The 17595-nt window shown below is 39.9% G+C and overlaps 1 protein-coding gene across 1 annotated transcript; it reads right to left on the bottom strand.

The window, feature by feature from the left end:
- Position 1: 1 nt before the first annotated feature.
- On the bottom strand, positions 2-16900 carry si:dkeyp-118h9.7 (sacsin). The gene is given in 9 exon segments (XM_056464802.1): positions 2-1062; positions 1065-4829; positions 4832-11212; positions 11320-11408; positions 11501-12926; positions 13173-13319; positions 15175-15286; positions 16203-16290; positions 16872-16900. Coding segments are annotated over 9 exon segments (12747 nt in total). The 3' UTR covers positions 2-352.
- Between the last annotated feature and the right edge of the window lie 695 nt (positions 16901-17595).

The following is a 17595-nucleotide window of genomic DNA, read 5'->3' as shown; positions in this document are numbered from 1 at the left end:
TTAACAGTGATTTTATTTTAATTAACATGTTGCTGACAGTAGCTGCATCCAGGTGGATTGAAACAGCTTGCGATATTCAAATTTCTTGCATTGTATTCAAGGTATGTACATTGTTCTCTGCATTTTCTGGGAATCAAACCATAGCTGAGCAAACAACAATACCAGCAATACAGAGCATGCTCATTGTACAGTAATAAAAAATAAGATAGTAAGCAATAGAACAAAACTTGTAATTTTCAAAACACGCAAATAGGTCATACTTGGTTGCACTACTAAACTGTTTAAGACATAACAGCTGCATTGTTACTGGAAAAGATCCTAAAGATCGTGGAATGGTACATAATCAGAAATGTCAAGAAATGTAACGTTCAATTGTTTCCAAAAGTTGTGTTGCAATTTCCAGCGCCCTTTTGGCATTAGTAAGGCTGAACTGCTTGTTTGGAATGTGAGGAAACTGGTGATGGTTCGGGTATTGCGTTTTTTTGCCATCAACACCAAGGTCAGTCAGTTGCTTCACAATGCTAGGTAAAGAAGTCAACTGCGAGCTGTACATGGACACCTGCAGAGCAAGACTAGTGATTGAGCAGTTTTTGGGATACTGTCCGTTTCTCTTGTACATCGCTGCTATCAGGGCTTTCTCCACAGCCTGATGCACCTTAAACAGACACCACTCTGAGCTCTCGCCTCCAGTGTCAGTGTGAGCTGCTCTGAGGTCACACCGAGCCTGGTCATACCAGCGCTTTGCTTCTGCTCTGTCTGGTCGTGGAGTCTCGCTGTGGTACGACCAGAAATTATAGTGTCTTCTGGAGAATCTCTGATAAAACCTCTCTCGTCCCCTCCTGTGGCTTCGTGCCTCTCTGTTCCACGTGTCATAGAAGTTTCTAAAGTCTCCCCAGTTTGATGAAGTGTTCCGTGCAGTTTTCCCTTGTTGTAGGTCCTGAATTCTGTTCTGAAGGTATTTGAAAGCCTCGTTGGCGAGTTCTTCATTGCCTGGGTTCTTGTCTGGATGCCACCGGAGGAAGAGACGTTTAAGAGCTTTTTGTTTGTCCTCACTTGAAATTCCCAGATTTCATTTAAGCTTTTGTCAATTTCTCTTTTGATCTCTTCTAGTGTCTCAGGAAAGGCAGCTTTTGGTGGAGGCCTGGAAGTTTCTGCTGAAGGTCTGGATGTCAGAAGATGTACTATGTCTGTGCATGTGGTCCCTGTTGACACAGTTGCCTTTTTTTCCCTTTTAAATTGGTAAAGGTCAAGAGAACTTACTTCAAGAAACTCATCAATGCCAACTTGAATTTTATATCTGGCAGGAAACTGTCTAGTTTGTCTCACTGGATCATCCACTCGATTGACAATAATGGCATAGAAATATTCACCGGATTCATCCTTGCTGAAGCCAACATATTCTCCACTTTCGAAGTTGTTGAGGAAGTTCATATCAAGGCAGTCATGCCATTCTTCAGGTATGCGACATCCAGGTATTGGCAAGGCACCATGTTCTTCCTGGTTGGGGCTACTGTTACGAATGCCATGCTTTGCCAGTGTTTTCTCAACATCCTCCATATTATCACACAGTAGAAGTTGCCCAAGGACCAGAAGGCTTGAAGTGGTCAAACAGTTTTTTAGAAGAGCATTGATTTCTTTTGTGAGACACATATTAACTTCATTCACTACTTTGGGGGCCATGTCATCACTGTGTTTCAAATAGAAAAGGCATTCATCTAGTCTTTTTTTCAAATAAACATCTGTTTCTGCCTTACTGCCCTCAAGTGGCTGATGATTTAACAGAAGCTCAGTTTGAAGAGTTTTGCAACAGATAATTTGAATCTTGGAAAAGATTTCTTCACATTTTCCTGAAGCTTCAGACTGTGAAACTCCACCTTCGCTGTCTTCTCTGATGAGACAAACCAGTCCATGAAGAAATGCAGCAGAAGACAAGTGTCTGTCAAACCAGCCACTAAATTCACATTCTACTTCATCACAATATTGGACACTTGCTTGTTCTAGGTTTTCGGAAATGACGTCGGAGAGGAATCCGGGGCGGACTTGTTGAGGAAGGAGCTGCAGGAGTGTTTGGTGTTCATAGTGATCATTTCCAAGATGACAGCAGTTTAGTTTTTCCAGCAATTTCAGCTTGGTTTCCAAAGGACCTTCAACTCTTGTGGGCTGGAAGGCTGTGTCATTGAAGAACAAAGTCCTGGATTCATAGAGTCTTCCATCAGTTGATGGCAGGTAAAGGGGGTCATTTTGGAAAGGGGTTTTGTTTTGTTCCTCTTTAAGAAGGCAAAACAGCTGTTGCACAACACGTCTGACAGTTTTCTGCTGGTTTGCCTGAAGTGTGTCTTTGTCAGAACTTTCAGAATAGATTTCTTGAAGAACAGTGCTATATTGATTAATGATGGGCCTCTCCTGTACACCAATCTTCTTGAAGAATTCCACATATATCATGTACTCTGGAGCAATGTTGTACAAATAAGGCCTGAACTCAGAAGCATCATGTAGCTGAAGGGCTGTCTGTTTGGCCTTTACAACTATTGTTCCATTTTCCACCAAGATAATAGGCAGTTCTGAGAACATCGAGGCATCAAAATTTATTGACTGTAGGTATGCATATGACTTGGTAAATACCGTCTTTCTTGTTTCCAGCAATATCTCTGTATCGCACGGAGACCTCCAGATGTTTTTCAGATTAGCAGCGATTTTTTCAGGGGGTGGAATATCCACAGCTCCGGCATCCTTCATTTTATTTATGAGATTGTGAGAGTAGAAATATAATGATATGATTGGCATTGATGTCCATATGAGATAATGGTGACTACGGTCTTTGTCAATCAATGATCCGCTGATTGAAACAACCTCCCTCTCTTGTGTAGAGACCTTATGATAATCACATAATGTTGGCGGCTGAATTTTCCCTGGGAAAATGAATTTAATGTTAGCAACTCTATTCAGTAATGTTGAGTTTTTGTCAGAACTCTTTGACAAAACAGTCCTAAAAAGGAGTTTTGATCTTTCCCTGAGAACATTTAGAGGAGTGTTGCCTCCAGCTTCACGTTCAACTTGTTTTGCAAACTGAATGATTTCATCATCAGACACTTCATGTTTCAATCCAAGTGCCTTTAAGAGAAAACGAGCTTCAGTTTCTTTACCTTGAAATATGTACCAGAAGGTGTTTGGCACAAATCTGTCTTTTGGTAGCATTATCTTGTAAAGTGGTTCATTGTCATCATAGAAGTATGAAGCCACCTGTAGAGAGCCGTGGATGTCACGAATAAATCTGACATCTTTCAAAGCAGAGGCAATCCTTTGGTCTACTGGTCCAAGTGTCAGTAACAACCACATTAAATCAAGAAGTTTGGCCTCTTCCATCATATGCACAGAAGGAAGAATAAACTCCACACAGAACTCCAAATCATTTAGACTATGAATGTTTAGAAGTTCAGCCAATTCTAAGTTTTCCAAGGTGGGTTTAAGGAATAGACTGTCACATCCTTCGATCTGGTACAGTTTCGGAAAGTCAGTGTGATGCTGCGACTTCAGAATAAATACCTTTCTGTGTAAATCAATCCTTGTACGTTTTCCAGTTATTGACTCAAACAGGGGCAGGGACTTCAACATCTGCATGTGTTCACTTTTGTTATTGGAATCTCTGATCCCACTCTGTAAGAACTTTTGTAGATCTACAGCGTCCTTTTCAGACAGTTTTTCGAATTGTGAATGAGGTACATGATAAACCTCTCCCAATACAGCACTGCTGTCTCCTGTTTGCAGGAGTTCTGGATACACATACTTGAGACGGAAGTCAATAAGCACATTCAAGAAAAAGCTGAGGTCTATTTTCATGAATCCTAGTCTGATGAGAATGGAGGCTATTTTTTCATCTGGCTTGTTAATCACTTTTGATATGCTCCCCACTGTTTGCAAGAAAGTCATGTTATTTTGACTGGGGCAGATGACTGGCAAGATAGGGCTGTCATTAAAGTGTTTTTTAATCTCACTGAACACATTCAGCTGTTCATTTTGATAGCTTTTCTCTTGACCAACAAAGAAGCTCCATAACACGTTTAACCATTTGATTACCTCTGTCTCTGCTTTGTAGAGCTGGCAACTTTTATGAGGTACTGACTCCCTGAGCAGTTTTTCAAGTTCTGGTTTCAAGTATGTTGCTGCTATGTCAATGGTTAAGTCTTTAATAAAATTTCCCTGACTCAGAATTTCAGAATGTTTTCCGTTGACATCCATATCTGCAAACATTTCCTGATGATCTGGGAAAAGACTGCTAAACCATGATATTAGCTTTGGGGACTCAGGGTCAAAGACTCTTAACACCTGATCTTGTGTGAGGAGAAGAGGCAGCCCACTGAGGGAATTGGTTGTTTCTTTACTGAGTTTTGACAAGCAGAAGCTCAGAAGTTTTGAACACCTTGCTTTGTCTTTGATTAACGTCTGGTTGATGGGCAAAGGTAAGCCATTAGTTGTCTGGGTAGGATCATTCAGTGATATTTGTTTCAAGAAATGAATGACTGTTGAAGCACTCACTTCTTGCACATTTACACCAGCCAATTGAAAGTGGTTTCTTATTTCTTGTATTTTCCCAGTGTTTGGAACTACTTTCATCCCAGTATCATCTAAAATTTCAAAAATCCCATCATGGTCACTGGTTGTAAAATAAGGACAGTTTTCTGAATGTGGTGTAGATAGACTGTACCAGTTAACTGTGTATTTTTGTTGGGAAAGATGAGCTGAATCTACACAAACAGCATGTGCAGTTGGTATAACAGGAAGATTGTGTTGGTTGATTGATCTGTAAACTTGATGGATCATGTCATGCCAGACTTATTCACTTCTGTAGAAATGCATGGAAAGTATTTAAGGCAAGACTCATCTAGCTCTACCTTGAGGGATAGAAAAGATTTAGGCTTATCTTTCTTTGTGACTGAACAGATTCGCACCAGAAGGTCAGCATAAAGTGATGAAATGATGTTCACTTGCAATGAGTGGTTCCACTGAGTCTTTAGACTATCACCGTCCTCTTTCCACAAATCCCTTCTAGATGAATCAATTTCGAAATTCGCATTCACATGCACAGGTAAGCCAGTTATGCCAGGTAAAGGCAAGGAACAAAATGCCCTGCCTGTAAATGGGTAGTTAAATGAGCTCTTCCAACATGCAGCCAGAGCAGCTTGAGGTACTTTGAAATGATCTTGCTTGTTTTGTTGCTCATAGTTTTGTTTTGAAAAGCCAAAGCTCTCTGCAATGACCCACTGACTTTGCTTATTTTCAACTGAGATTTGAATGCCATACATAGTTTTGCATGGTTCTGCTGTTCCTGATAAAAGAGATTCTCCGACATGTTTGTGAAATTTGGCCTTGCTTTCCATGCTCTTCTCTGTGTATTTCTTTTCAATAAGGAAAGGCCATTTTGTTTGTTTTCCATCTTCACCGATCTCTGTGAACTGTATTTTTGTGATGTGTTTCAAGAAAAGAATCAGTCCCTCAGGATCTTCAGCTAGTGCATAGTAAAGTTCCTTCATGTCCTGATCTGTGACTGCATGTCTAGATATTTCAGATTTTTCCGCCATTTTCTCTGTCCTGAGAGGAAGCCTGAACATGGTTCCAGTATTGAGTGCAAACATTTCTGGAAGAAAGGTCTGATAAACATCCTCAAATGACTTTTTAAATGTGTCTCCCATTGAAAACTTGCAGCCTGGGGACTGTTTTGTTATACCATCAACATATTTCAGGTTTGGATCAGAAATGCAGAGCCATTTGTCACCGGTCAGGATAGATGGACAGTCTGTCAGATGATAGACAGAATTGAAGCCAAGTCCATATTTCCCAGTTCTGCCTAAAGTGCCATGTTTTCCTCCTTCCCCCAGCTGCTGAATACCTTGCAGATCAGCATCAGAAAAGGTTCTGTTGTTGTACACACAAAGCGCCGGGCCTTGAAGCAGTTCCCACTTCTTCCCAAATATCTTTTTTGTCATATGTTTTCTTTTGTCCCACACAAAGTGAATTTCTGTCGCCTCTGCATCATCAGCATTTTGAATGAGCTCTTTCAGAATGTCCTTCTTAGATGGATATGCATCAATTATATTTTTTAATCGAACAGTTAGCTTTTCGCTTTGTCCAAACTCTTTGGCATGAAGGGAAAACCCACTGACCAAATGATTCTTCAGAGTATGGTGTCTTGTTGTCATTACACCAAAATGACAGGCCACAGGCCGAGGTATCAGCTCATGGGAGAGCCTGACCCCAGCTGAGATGGGCATCCATGGGCTGTCATTAAATCTCAGCTCTTTAGAAGATCTCAGCACACCTTTCTCATCGGGTATGAGGCAGTTTTGAAGATTTTCATCTTTCATTTTGTACAGCCCATTCATGAGTATTGCAACACATTTATGCAGATCTAACCTGGAAAGAGGACGAGATCCATATAAAGCCTTCATTTCCTCAAGTGCAACAACATATTGCTCTTTTGTGAATCGTTCTTTTATTCCAAGGTTGTTCCAGAGGGTCTCAAATCTGGAGAAGATGGCTGGAAGCATGTAGAGATATGGTTTCTCCTCAAAATCTCCACTTCTGGCCACTGACCTTACATTTACAAACTGATCCTCAATGAAAATGAATGGAAATGATTTTGCATGGACCATAATGGGATTGGGGTCTTTCTGCTCGAATAAGTAATTGTTAAGATATTCATAGCAAGACTGGGCAATGTTGAGGAGAGCAGTCTGCTCAAATGCCTTGCAGTGTTTGTGTGCTTTTAACAGTTGCTGAAGAACCGTCTCAACTGGTGGATTTGTCTTTACTCTCAAGTTTTGGAGAATTGGATCGTGACGATGTATTTGAAGATGGGAATGATCAAGCGTGAATTCTGACATGCTTACTAAATCATGGCCACTGTCAATATAAACTTCAGAGGGTTTTTTAAGCACCGTGGCGTCTTTGTTTTGCTGAACTGAAGGAGGTAATGCAGGAAGAAATGGTATTTGAGACAATGTCTGCCAGTGTAAACAATTCACATCTTCTAAGGAGTTTCTCATTGACTCCATGAGACACTGAAGACGTTTATGACATTTAGATTTATCCTGTTGCCAAAAACAGGAAATCTTTCTTGCTCTTTCTATGATGTCCTCTGAAGGTAGGTGGTCACTCAGCATTCCCAAATCAGAAAGTCTCTGAATTCTTTTTGGTGAGAGGAAGTCATTTGGAGTCCCTTCAAGAAAGCGTCCTTCCTCAAGTTCATACAAACAAGCCATTTTACCAGAAGGATTCACAAGTCGCTTGATAAACTGAAGATCTGTACAACTCTGTGTTGGAATGCAAGGGTGACTTTTCAGTAGGTCATCAACAGCAGGATCATTCAAGTCAATGGCATTCAGCACAAGAGTATTTCTGTCGTGAGAATTCACAGTGCTCAAGTTGTTTAAAACAATTCTGTAAAACTCAGGCCAGTTGATTGTTCTCTGTTTGATTATTTGCTTAAAGCCACAATCAATAAAACTCTGTTTAACCCATGATGGGAGAGAAACAACACAAGAATAAGAAGCTCCCAAGCTTAAGATCACTTTCATGGCAATGTCTCCAACTGCGGGGTTCTCCTCGATCTCTGAATTAAGAAATCTCACCTTGTCAATAGAACACCAGGTATGTTCATTGCTGAAAAGCTCCAGATATTTACCATTGGCATTCTGCACAACTGCCGAGTAGAAAGACTCCACCATAGGAAAAAATGCCTTGGATACTTTTGCTGTGCTAGGCCAGAATGTACAGAAGAAATAGTTCTGAATATCACCATTTTGGCTCATTTTCTTCAGCTCAAGCAGTGTCGTGATGTAAGCAGAAGTTACGGCATCTTTAAGTAAAGCTTTGTTCCACTCAGACTTCACTCCTTTTTCCCATAGATTCTTCCTGTTTGATGTGACTGCAAAGGTACCATTGACATGGACTGGAAGACCTGTCTCAATTGAAAGAGGAAGAAAGCAAAAAGCCTGGCCAGAGAGGCTTTTATCAGGGGACCATGCTTTAGTTTTTCCCTCTTTCTTCAATGGTACAGCTATTCCTCCAATTGGAAATGAAAACACATGTTCTTGTTCACATTTCCTCTGGAACATTTGCAAAGACTCCTGACTCCCAAAACATGAGTACAAAAGCCAGTACCGGGTGAGGGATTTCTCTGGGTGCTCCTGAACTATTTTAACAATGTGTGCTGTGCTGGAATCAGTAATCTTGTGCCATGGGATATCAACATTTCTGAAATTGCTCTTGAGCTTTTGGAGAAGTGTGTCATTTGACACAAGAAATGAGTTCATGACTTCTCTTGATATTTTCAGAGGAGTCTGAATTTGATCACTCAGTGGAGGAGTAGATGCAGTTTTGGGGACTATTTGAAGTGACATAGATGTAATGGTCTTCAGAAACAATACGTGAGATTGTGAGTTGTCAGTCAAATGATTTATAAAGCTCAGAATGCGCTGCTCGTCATACACCTTTGAACTAATCTGAGACTTCTCTGCCTCTTCCTGAGTGCGAAAGGGTAATTTAATCAAGGTGCCATTGTAAGCTTTCTTGCTGTTTCGCACTGACAGATCACAGTCAAAAATCCCTTCGTAAGGTTTAAACTGTCTAGGAAACCTTTTGCAGAGCCTTTCTTGGAATGGGTCAAGTTTAATTCCTGGGTTCCCTTTGCTGCCTATGTGCTTTTCCAGATGAGTGACATTTGGATCAAGGATGAGAAGCTTTTTCCCACTCAGAATAGAGGGAATGTCACTCACGTGGTAAACAGCATTAAATCCAAGCCCGAACTTTCCAATCATCTCAGCTTTGTTTTCCTTTGATGCTGATCCCACTTTGAGAATGTTTCTCCAGTCTTCCTCTGAAAAGAGCTCATTGTTGAAGATCCAAAGGCATGGTCCATTGCAGAGGGCCATTCCATCATCAATGAGGCTTTCAGGAGGATCTCTGTGTTTTCTCAAGTCAAGGAGGAATTTACATGTGGTTGCCCCAGCATCCTCTGCGTTTTGCAGCAGCTCTTTGAAAATGTCACTTTCTTCATCATACTCTTTAAGAATGTTCTTTATTCTTTGAGTAATTGGTTCGAATTGCCCACATTGCTCAATTCCAAAGGACTCTAGCTCTGCTTCTGTAAACTGAGACTTTAAGATGCGAGTACTTAAACATGGGACTTTCAACCATCTTGCAGTGATGGGCAGAACTTCTTCATGAATGACATAGAATTCTTCATTGTCTTGTCTCAGGTCATCAAGCCCTTCTTCACTGATGTCACAGTAGACTGTTTTGGACAAAGACTGCAGAGTAAAGTTTTGGTTTTGTGTCATGACAGGCACAGGGGTACTGTCCTTCAACAGCTTTTCGTTCTTTCGCATCCAGTCAAGAATGGCAATTGACACTTTTAGTTCTGTCAAGTCTCCATGAGGAGGGTTCCTGCGGAAAATTCTTTCTTTCATGTCATGGAGTATGCCTTCAATCTCCTCATCAGACAGCGTTTTCTTCACACCCAATTTTGTGAACAGATTTTCATATGGCAAAAACTCTTCAGGCACTTTCTTGATGTAGGGGCTTAGATCCAAATCCGGTGGGTGGACTAAAATGATATCTTCTGGACGTACAAACTGACTTTTATTCCAAATCCAGGGCATGCATTTTGTGTCCATTAAATATCTGAATTCTTCAACATTGTCTTGCATGAATTTGTAAATGCTGTGCAGCTTGGTTTTAAACTGAGAATCAAAATTTGGGTTGACCAGTGATTTCAGAGCAGAGAGGTTTTCCAAGACTTTTTCAGCAGGAGGGGGTTCATTAAGTCCAAGACTTTTGCAGACATGTGGTTTTAGGTCAGAGGTGAGTGGCATTACACATCCAACAATTGAAGAGTACTTTGAATGCCTTATTTCAGCAGGCTTAAAGAGACCACTCTTGCTTTTATTTGAGAACTTTGGATTTGCACACGGCACCCACTGCCTTTGCACCATCTCTCCTATCTGCATCTTGCTGAATTTTGAAAGGAAATCATTCTCATTTAGCACTTGGACGAGAGCATGTGCTTTTTTGGATGCATTCTCTGGTGAGTGGACACAAAGCTTTTCAATATGATTTATAATCTGAAATATGTCTGCTGTTGATATTTGTTTTTGCTCTGTCTTTAGGCCAAGGCGTTGCAAACTCTGAAGCATTTCATGGGTCTCTTTGTAAACAGGTGGGGGAAAGAAATCTGCTTCAAAAAGGTCCTTGAAGATCCTGATTCTTGGATCAAAAATGTTTGAGGCTTGTTTGCGTTCTCCCTGAGCTGTCTCAATAAAATTGAGATTTTTAGTTTTTGTCAACAGCTCTTTGCTTTGCGAAAGAAGAATGCTACCATTTTTCAGGATCCAGGTCATTATTTTCTGTTCCTCACCTCTTTTGAAAAAGCCTGCTTCGATGCATTTAACCAAATGAACAGCCACTTTAGCTGCATCCAAGAGTTCGATATTCAGAAGAGTTAAAAGTCTTCGATCGGCTTCATTTGTACATTGTACAAAAGTTTCAGGCATTGGCAGATCCTTTGGAATGGCTGGATTGGTGACTGAAACAACAGCTTGTTTTGATTGAACTCCAACATATTTCCCAGACATCATTCTGAAAATTGGCAACACAGAAAGCAAGTTCCTTTCTGGATTAGAGAGATTTCCCAAGGAAGAGAGATAGCCTTTCAACTCCTCTATTTCATGTGATGAAGCAGAAGCAATGCCTTTGATGAGCTGATCTCTGTGTGTGTTTGCAAAGACTTGCAGGACATTTCTTGGTGACGCTGGAAGAACATAACTTTCAATGTCATGATGTCTAAGACACTCATCTCTTTTTATGACTGTACACCCCACCATTCTTAACACTTTCTGAATATTTTCTGATAGGCTGGACCCAATGCTACTCTGAAAAATCAAAGTTGTGTTACTCTGCAATCTCGCTAACAATAGAGAATTGCCTGAATTCTGTAGTGGTTCCAATGGTATTAATGGCATATCAATAAAGTTTCTTAAATCATTACAATTATTGTTAAGAAACTTCCAGAATTCAGCCAGCCAGTTCTTTGGTGGATGATGATCATCTGCTGTTTTCCATGTAACATGACCTTTGGTCACCGTCCAGTCCTTGGGTAAGTGCTTCTTGGTGAGTTCAACAACATGTCTTGCATCCAAATTGATGATGTTGTATGTGTCTGAAAAAAAGTGTGATTAATTAGACCAAAATTCATTCAGGTGTATAAAATTGATTCAATATATTGTAATAACTGATTAAATATATTTAATAGTAAGATTTTCTTACTCTCTGCTGCTAGTTTCCTTAGTTGTGAAGTGCAAAAATGGCTCAGATCATTGACTAAAAATCTCTCTTTACAAAATGGCAGTAATGTCCTAAACAAGGAAGAAAACAGATTATTACCACTTTGCCAACAGAATATAATGACACTAAAGAACTCAAGTAGAAAAGAGATTTGCAACCTTACCTTGGAAACTTCTCATTCTCAATTAAAACAGCGTTCTGCACCCCAGTACTGATAGAGGTGAAGGTTCCATCACTGAGAGGCAGAATCTTAAGACCTTGTAGATCAGTAAACTTGCCATCACTCAGAGAAAATTCAAGAAGACGGTATTTGTCATCTTTGCTGAGGTTTCCAGCCGCACTTCTGTGAATGACATCTCTAACATAAGATGGAGTCACCCATGTCAGGGTATCACTTTGAGGGAAGATTTCTCGAACATCTTTCAAGACATGTTCTGGAACTGTGACCAAATTCTCTCCTTCACCAATCAGTAACCTTGAAACTGCAGACATTGTGTCACTGTGTATATTGTTGACTGGAAGGACTGCATCTGAGGGAGAAACCCAGGTCTTCCTATCACTGGCAAGGTGAAAGATCTTGTATCCAAAAAGACCCTTCAGAGTATCTGCTGCAACTTTATGCCATCTATCTTTATGCACAGTCTTGGACAGGTCAGGCCAAAGATTGTACACGGTGTCGGCTGGCAGAGTTGGGTTTCTGGATATCTGAATGGCATCTAGGATCAACATTCGATACACATGAGGAAGAACATCTTTAATTAGTAGCTCATTCCATATGGCAGATTCGTCATTCTTCTGGTCCTCTTCTTGCCATTTGATGAACCTCCGGTTATCTGTCAGGCCAAAGCAAGCATTGATGTGAATAGGAAGTCCAGTTTTGTTTGACTCATTATTTGGGAGTGGCAGAAAGCAACTTAGTCTTCCACTGCACAGTGACCTGTCTTCTAATCGAAATGCTGCATCAACTTGAGGGCAAAAGCTCAGCTTACTGGCAAGGGTGTCAATCTCTGGTTTAGATCCATGTTTCAGAAGGCAAGTTGTCACAAGCCACTTTGACGTTGTTTCTTCCCTTTGATGGGGAATGTAGGATACAGTTTTGAAACATGTTTTTCGGTCAAGCAGTTGTAGCTTGACATGAGAGAGGTCATTGTGAAAGTGATTTGACGCTGAAACTTCAAGTGTCTTGTTGCAGATGCCACTGGCGTCAATATGCAGCAAAGAAATGGACGACACATTCCTCAGAAAAAGAAGACTGATGTCTGCATCAGCAATGAAACTGTCAAAAAGCTGTTTAACTTTAGTGGAGTCGTACAAATTATCAGAGATCTCAGAAGCCTCATTACGCAGAGGGAACCGGAAGAGTGTTCCTTTGAAGTATTTCTCATCCCTGATGACCTTCTCCCAGGAACTGCTGCTGACTTGACTGACAATATTTCGAAAGGGCTGAAACTGATCTCTAAATTTCAGCAAGCTCTCTCTGTCCTCTTCATCATCCAATGACCATCGATAGCCTTCTTCATCATCATCAAACATTTGCTTTTGTGGGTCAAAAATGGCTAGGTGTTCCGAACTGAAGACACATGGCAAGTCTGTAAATAAAATACAATAATTTGAAGTACCTCAAGGATGTTATTCATACAGAATGGTGTTGCAGCTGATCAGGGATCATGTACTCTTTATTAAACAATCTCTGAATACTTATAATGCACTATGATATGTAATGATAATATAAAGGATTGACAATGAGCTGAACTAATGCAAAATAATGCACACATACTGTAAGGAGGGAATGCTCCACATTTTACCCTTATATCAAAGTTCTAATTTGTTCTCACCTGTAATATGATAAACAGAGTTGAAACCAATCCCAAATCTCCCAACTTTTGTTGGGTCATCCTGCTTGATGCTTCTGCCAACTCTCTGTATTCCCTCCCAGTCTTCCTCTGTGAATGCTGCATCATTGAAGGCATAGAGAGCAGGTCCTGCCAGACCAAAAGTTACAAACAAATGAGTACATAGTATAGCTTGGGCCTCATTTAAAAGAGTTACATATAAACTATCCTACATATGTTCTATGTGTGACTAACTGAGCACGAAAACACTTGTGTATGCCTCTATTGAAGATTTAGGAATCACAAATTTTCTTGAATGAGCACACCTGACTAGTGTCAGACGTCTACCTTGTAAGCATCCCCTCGTTAATTTGAGCATCAGTCAATATCAAAAGCCATCCTTTAAGAATAATAAGTGTCAAGAGTATATAACCCTAAAGCCTTGGCCACACTGCGCTTTTCTCCCCATAGACTTTCATTCATACACAAGCGAATGCCACAAGTTTTGCAGTTCGCTGTGTTGCAAAGTTTAAGCTTGGTGAACTCTGACCTGCAAAATCGCATCATGTGACTGCGTGAGATCAATCGAGGGTCAAAACATGACCTTTCTGGACAGAAATTTTAAATATGGACCAAATCACTCACTTTTTTGTCTAATCATCTTGTTTAATCTCGCCCCTTTTCACAGCGCCGTATGACTGAATTTTGCATGCTCAAACTCTATTGTGGCATTACTCTCTAAAGGATGCAACAGAAATATTAACATCTGACTGATTGGGGAATTCCGCTTATCAGACCAATGACTTTAAGTTTTATGAAAAATGACCAATGAAAATTGGCTAGTGAAATCTGGACGTGGAGCCACTTCCCCAGATATGGGCAATGTTACTAAGCCAATAGCATGAGGAGAATAGCACCACCAATGTCCCCGGGGGCCATGGAATTAATGGAAGGGGGTTGTCTCGTTCCCTGCTGCCCACAATTTCAAACAGGACAAAGAAGTGCTAGAGCTGAGCCTGCCTGCTCCAAAGGCAATGTTTGCAGGTTCACTACCTGGATCTTGAAACAGTGGTAGAAACCTTGAGTACATAGCCAGACCAGGTCCTCAAGATTACATGGGAGTTAGCCAGCCTGAATTCAAGACACAATTCACTGAGCAAAAATAACTCCAGTTTCAGTCTAGTGATTTAAGCCAATACAAACGATAAGCTGCATCATAGTGAGCATAAATGGCAGAAACAGAGGGAGACATCCTCCACAGATTGTGCATCAACCATCAAGTTTGACACTCCAACAAATAAGATGCCTTCACAGCCTAGCGTGCTCTTTGTCTACTTCTGGGAAGGACAGCATAAGGGGGGCGACAAAGCTTTCAACCAAGAACCAAGCAACCATTGCTTGCGAGGAGGGCATGTCCACCTCAACACCCAATAGCAGCCACTGCCCTGGAAAGATTGGCAGTCAATTTGTTGACTTGTTTGTCAACTCAGACTGAGCAACCTTAGAGAGAGAGAGAGGAATAACAGTTGAGCCTAAACTGGAAGACAAATGCCCTCTAATGCAGTATTGGACATCTGATCCTCAGTATTCTTAAATAACCCAACTGCTCTCTTGTAGTGCCACTAAAAGATCCTTAATAACTGAATGCAATAATGCAGAATTACAGGCAGAGTTTAAGTTTAAGAATATAAATTTAAGATTGGCTGAACCAATCATAGGGGCTGAAAACTAAAACCAACATTTTTTTATTATTATTTTTTCACCTGAGATAATAACTGAACCATGTTGTTGTTAAACATCACAAAGCTCATACTGTATATATGTTTTTGCTGATGTGGTTTACTTTGAAACTGTAAATGGGCTGTAAAAAGCCTAGTTCACTTGCTTAAACTGAGAGATGCTTTCATCTGAAATAACAAGTCATCTCAGGTGGCCTGTGGGTAATAAAGTAATCAGTAGGATTAGATGTTGAGAAAAGTTAGTGACCATCTTATGATACCATTACCTTGGTACTTTCTGAGCTCTTCGGTCCACAGGCTGTGCGTCTCATAATGTCTCTCATCGTGAATAAACACCACCGTTGAAGCTCCTGCATCGTCTGCATTCTGGATCAGCTCCTGATATTGTACAGGTCAGTTATCCACAGACCCACACATAACAAGCATGCATTTTACAGACGCTTATTACATGACTTTCAACAATAATTTACTTTTCCTGGTCACTGGTGACATTTCAAGGTATGTTATGTAAGGGATAAAGTACATCCAGGCGGTTGTTATCACAGAATAAAGCTGCTGTATAAGACTGGAGGCTTTTAATCTGTGAAAACAACTGCCTGGGTGTACTTTTGCCAGGTTATTACATGACTACCTGGCATAAAAATTAAAAGAATAGACACAAAACATTGTTTAACACTGGTTAAAATTTAATTAATTCTTTAATTAAAGGCAAAGCTGACTGAACTGAAAAAGGCTGAATTGAGTATACATTAACCTACTTATTATTCAGTCACAAGATGGCGCTAAACACTCAAAAACAGTGGAGGAAACAGACAAGATGCTACCAATCATCTTGATTGTTATGGGATGTTCACACCAAACGCACCTTGCGTGAATAAATCACTATATAGCTAATCACGCTATTTGCACATAAATAGGCGCGTGATCATTTTGAGTTTACTCACTTCATTCGTGCATCAAATTAACTTCATGCATGTGTGAAATTCACTTCACAATAGACGCAGATTCGAGTCATACACAGGCCATCTCTCTGCCTGGTCACTCTAGTTTCATTGCTAAATGGCTAACATGGATTTAATTAAGAGAGTAGCTGTGCTTTTTGTGCTTTAGGAATGCTAAAAAAACAACATAGATTCATTTGGCGCTTGTCTGAATTTACTAGATCCTTTCAGAGGTGCACCTAGCTCTGTGAGGTCATCAGCTCCTCCAGAAACTATACCTGGATGATGGAAGCTGCACAACCAGCTGGATGTACATTATTCCTTACATTTTCTTCTTCTTCCTTTTGACCTACCTTCAGTATTTGTCCTCCATCTGGATACCTTCTTAAAATCTCTTTCAAGTAGTCAATGAACGGTGGAGACGTGGCACCAAATTTATTTCTGCAACGAACAATGTTAAGTTTATCACAAACCATTTAAGAAAGCAAACAAAGTTCACAATGTAATAGACTACTTAAAAAATAGCTTGAGATTATTTATAAAACACATTAGCCACACATAACAACAACATGTTTTATCTGATAGTACTCCGTTTGTTATACACTGTAAAAAATGCTTTTCTTAGTGTTTTCGTCTTGTTTCTGGTGCAAATATTTAACAATTCTTGATCAAGAAGCATTTTCTAGACAAGCTAAATTTTTTGTTTTGCTTTCAGAAAAAAACTATTCAAAATAAAGTGAGTTTTTTTCCTTAAAATGAGTAAAAAAATCTGACAATGGGCTAAGCTAAATATTCTTGTCAAAGCGAAAACAAGATTATTAATTTGACATCCCCCATTGTCAGATTATTTGACTTATTTTAAGGAAAAGCTCATTTAATTTTTACTTTCTGAAAGCAACTCAGTATGTTTTGCTTGTCTAGAAAATGCTTCTTGATTTAAGAATTAGATATTTGCACTAGAAACAAGGTAAAACTCTAAATAAGAAAAGCATTTTTTGCTGTATAAAATAAATAAAACATACTTTTTTTTCTTCTTTTCCCTTGACGCCATTTTCGTTTTCTTGTGTGTTTAAACAAAGCTGTTTAAAAAAAGACACGCAGATTTACAAATGGTACATGATGACTGAATTTATACAAATGAAGCTGATCAGATTACAAACCACAGACTAGGATTCATCACACTGTACTTGATTTTCTAGTTTCTGGCACTATTGCCTGGTCTTGTCTTTGCTTGTCTTCTGGATCACTCTTTATGTCTTGCCTTTTGGATTATGTTGGTCTACCTCTGCTTGTTCTCAGATTACTAATCTGCATAGACCTGTTATAAAGTGCAATATGCTACAGCTGAAGATCTTTGCCCAGACCTGAATGGATTAGACGGGTTCGGGCTCAATTTCCATTGTTGTGAGGTCATGTGATGTGTTTCGATTAGCATGAAAAAAGATGCAAAACTGGTTGTCAAGGAAGTGAAATGAAAGCCTGCCTTTGGCGATTATAGTTGCAACAGCAAACAAAACAGCAAAGTCTGAGGTGTGGAAAAGTTTAGACTATGTACATAAACACCCATCTTAATGTAGAATCTATCTTAATTTAATTTAAGACTGACTTTTACTGAGTATTGCTACTTCATCTGTGTTCAGCTGCTTTGACACAATCTAAGTGAAGTTTATTTATAAACTAATGTCGAGAGGATCAGGTGCTTATGACGGCTTGCGGCTGGTCTCGCATGATTCAATTTATGATTCA

This window comes from Danio aesculapii, chromosome 9 (genome assembly GCF_903798145.1).
Source record: "Danio aesculapii chromosome 9, fDanAes4.1, whole genome shotgun sequence".
Taxonomy (NCBI): domain Eukaryota; kingdom Metazoa; phylum Chordata; class Actinopteri; order Cypriniformes; family Danionidae; genus Danio; species Danio aesculapii.
The sequence above is the reverse complement of the archived record's forward strand: the minus strand, read 5'-3'. Positions and strand labels throughout refer to the sequence as shown.